Consider the following 4,186-nt stretch of genomic DNA (forward strand, 5'->3'; position numbering starts at 1 on the left):
CCTGGTCATCGCCTTGGCGTCCGTGTCGTCGCTCTTCCTGTTCTCGGTGCTGGTGTTCGTGGCGGTGCGGCTGTGCAGGCGGAGCCGGGCGGCGTCGGCGGGCCGCTGCCCGGTGCCCGAGGGCCACTTTCCGGGCCACCTGGTGGACGTCAGCGGCACGGGGACGCTGTCCCAGAGCTACCAGTATGACGTGTGTCTGCGGGGAGGAACTGGGACCAATGAGTTCAAGTTCTTGAAGCCGATTATCCCCAAATTTCCACCCCAGGGCGCTGGTGAAGAAATAGAGGAAAACGCCACCTTCCGGAATAGCTTTGGATTCAGTTAGGGATCTGGTCACAATGCCGTGAGTTTTATCATTTATCTCTAGTTTCCCGGAACACCGAGTTTGAGAGCGTCATGGAGAAAAATCCTACCTTCAGGTATGATTTCCCTGAGTTTATCCTTTTCAACTTTATCTTGCCCAATTTTGGAAAAACTGATTTCTGTGTCACTGCATCTATGTACACACAATGACATTCCAAATCTATGCATGTTTTCCTGAAATGTTTGCTTTGGATGGCATTTGTCAGGATAAGCTGTCTTAATGAAATGAAATACGGTTTTTCTTTTTATTCTATCCATTCTGTTTCATCACACTCTAAGTACTTTTGATGCTAAATAGCAAAAATAAAAAATTTTTTAATTTAGTTTTTGAAGGAATACATGTGAATGATAATGAATGTAATATGTGAGAAAACCTGACAAAAAGCAACAGTCTTCTAGCTACTGTTCTTTCCTAGTTTTCATACAGACAGCCAAACATATTTTAAACAATTTTTATTGAATTAATATATACAGAAAAGGGAACGAATCGTAATATCAATTTGTTTACAGAAAGTGAACATACTTGGTACCAGCATCTTGATGGTTAGTAATGAAACATTACTAACATTTAAAGTACCACACAAATCACCCTTTAAAGTCACTACTAGCCCAAGTATAGCAAGTATCCAGACTTCAATACTATGATTTAGTTTTGCTTGTTTTGAATTTATATAATTGGAATAGTAGAGTATAAACTGTTTTGTGTATCATCATCAGTATGAACTGATTTCACTCAACATTATGTTTTTGATATTTGTCCATGATAAATGCTTTTAGTTTTAGTTTTTCATTCTCATTGCTGTATAGTATTCCACTGTGTGGATATTTTTCAATTTATGACCCATCCCACTGTATATGGATACATGGGTTGGTGCAGGGTTAGGCTGTTTTAATAATTTTGCTTTGAACATTCTCATACACGTCCTTTGGCAAACATGTACATGCATGTCTGTTGGTGTATACACAGGGGTGGAATTGCTGCTCACTTAGTAAGTACATGTTCCCTTTTAGTAGATTTTCCAAATAGTTTCCCAAAGTGGTTGTACCAGTTACACTGATGTCAGCACTGTCTGGATATATCAGTTCCTCCACATTCTTGTGAACATTTGGTATAGTTTGTTTATCATTTTATCCCATTGGAATATATTTTTAAACCTTATTTCTAGTTCTTTTTATATTCATTTTTTATTACTAAAGAACATGTTTGTAACTTTCATAAACTCTAAACAATTTCCTTAGTTTTCTGCTACCGTTGTCTAGTACCTAGCACACAACTTCTCTCATTCATTTTTTACATAGAGCTCTGTCACTGCTTTCCAGTACTTCCCTGAACAAGCTGAAACCTCCATTTATTGTTCGACTAACAACGGTTCTTTCATTTACTTGTATGACAGAAAAGAATACAATTTCTATTTTTTTCTCTGACTTCTTTCTCCCTTATACTTTCCAACCTCTGTCAAATTAAGTTTTACTTTTATGTAGTCAAGGTTGATGACATTTTTATTCTATAACCAGAGCTAAGAATAGAATTCCCCCTTTTGTCTGTATATCTGTTTTAGAACCTGAAACATAATATAACATTCATATAAAGTCTGAATGCCCTGTAGCCAAAGATCTCTAGGACACACTGTATCAGAGCAAAGTTGAGTTTATTGACTTCTAATGAGGGAGACTGCACATTCTGGGAAAGCATCAGTCACCTTAGTAACAGCGCCTAAAAAGGTAATGGGCTTATATTAGGTGATTTTGCACAGGGTTCAGGGAAGTAGCCCTGGTCTGGATGCTTCCACTGAATGGGAATAATTCTATCATAGGGTATCTTATTTAATTTTACTTGGGAGATGAGAAGAACAAAGTTAGGTTAAAACTGTAATTGGGTTTTTTTTTAAACAGCATTCACTCAATCAGCTAGGACAGAGGACTCTGGTCATTGTTTTGGTTCATACAGTGTTCTTGTTTTTGACTGTGCTCAAGCATGATCATGATGTCATCTTATTGTGCTTTTTTCCATCTGATCACAATCCCTCTTTAATGAAGTTGTTCTGTGAAGTTGTCTATATTCAACAGGAGAAGATCATGGCCTATTTGTGAGTGCCAGGCCAGTTCCTATGTTTAAGAGGCTGATTTTCTCAAAACATTAATTGTACTATAAAATTCCTAGAAGAAAGCATAGGAGAAAAGCTTCATGACATTGAATTTGGTGGTGATTTCTTGGGTATGAAACCAAAAGCCGATGGAATAAAGGCAAAAATAGACAAATGAGAGTACATCAAACTTAAAAACTTTTATAAACCAAAGAACACAATTAACAGTGAAAAGGCAACCTATGGAAAGAGAGAAAATATTTGCAAATACTATATATGGTCTGGAGTTAATGTCCATAATATTTAAGAACTCCTACAACCCAACAAAAACAACAAACATCAAATAACCTGATTAAAAAATGAACAAAGGACTTAGACATTTCTCCAGAGATGATATGCAGATGACCAACAAACATATGAAAAAACGTTCAACATCACTAATCATCAGAGAAATGGAAATCCAAACTACAATGTAGTGTCACCATACACACATTAGGATGACTGCTATCAAAAAAACAGAAAATAGCAAGATTTCAAAAGGATATGGAGAAACTAGTCCCTCTGTGCACTGTTGGTGAGATTGTAAAATGGTGAAACTCCTATAAAAACAGTATGGAGGCTTCTCAAAAAAACGTAAAAGAGAACATCTATATGATCCAGCAATCCCATTTCTGGGTATATACCTAAAGGAATTGAAAGCAGAGTCTCGAAGATATTTGTGCACCCATTTTCAAAGCAGCAGTATTCACAACTGGCAAGAGGTGGAGAGAGAGAGAAATATTATTGAATCTTAACAAAGGAAAGACGTCTATCACGTGCTACAACACGGATGAACATTGAGGGCATTCTTTTAAGTAAAAGAAGAAGATCTTCACAAAAAGGCAAATACTGTATGATTCCACTAATATGATGTTCCACGGTTGTTAAATTCATACAAACAGAAAGTAGAATGGTGCTTACTAAGGACTGGGGGAGGAGGAAAATGAGAGCTTTTGTGTAATGGGTATAGAATTCAGATTTGCAAAATGAAAGCGTACTGGAGATCTCCTTCCCAATAATGTCAATGTACTTAACACTATGGAACTGTATACCTAAAAATGGTTATGATGGTAAATTTTGTGCTACTTTTTTAACCACAATAAAATACATTGGTCATTGCAGAGCTATATTACTAGTGATAAGGACTGTATTTTCTGCTCCTTTGATCTACTGTTGTGTTTCCTGTGCCATTGAAAATACAGTGTTCCTAGAATCAAGATAAAATAAATTTACCATTTTATTTTAGGTTAATTTTTCTTATTTAGAGAGAGAGAGAGCATGGAAGTGGAGGAGAGAGGCACAGGGTAAGGGAGAGAAGAAGATCCCAAGCAGGCTAGCATGGAGCCTGATGTGGGGCTTGATGCTATGACCCTGGGGTCATGAATTGAACAGAAATCAAGAGTCAGATGCTGAGCCAACTGAGCCACCCAGGCACCTCAGATTCACCATTTTAACTCCATCAGTTGGATTTACCATATCTTCAAATATTTCTAAACCAATAATTCAGGTTTCCATAATTCTTAACTGAAGCTCTCTATTTTCCTGCTTCTGTCTGGACTAAATAATCTCTAAATGTGTACAAAACTATAATCTTGTTTTTATACCTGTTAGTTAAGTCCATTGTTTGATAGATTTCTTATCTCCTTTTTGTTAAAGCCTTCTCTGTGCTACAGTATATCCTCAAGTGAATTCGTAAGAGA

At 36.9% G+C, this 4,186-nt stretch overlaps 1 protein-coding gene across 1 annotated transcript in view; it reads left to right on the forward strand.

Moving 5' to 3' along the window:
• Nucleotides 1-655, forward strand: part of LOC115293405 (protocadherin beta-11-like) — a 4,575-nt gene extending 3,920 nt beyond the window's left edge. Inside the window, exons 2-3 of the mRNA XM_029941191.1 lie at nt 1-190; nt 266-655. Coding sequence (XP_029797051.1) covers nt 1-190; nt 266-325 — 250 coding nt within the window. The 3' untranslated portion in view covers nt 326-655. The remainder of the gene's footprint in view (nt 191-265) is intronic.
• The last annotated feature ends 3,531 nt before the right edge of the window (nt 656-4,186 follow it).

This window comes from Suricata suricatta, chromosome 6, assembly GCF_006229205.1.
Source record: "Suricata suricatta isolate VVHF042 chromosome 6, meerkat_22Aug2017_6uvM2_HiC, whole genome shotgun sequence".
Taxonomy (NCBI): Eukaryota; Metazoa; Chordata; class Mammalia; order Carnivora; family Herpestidae; genus Suricata; species Suricata suricatta.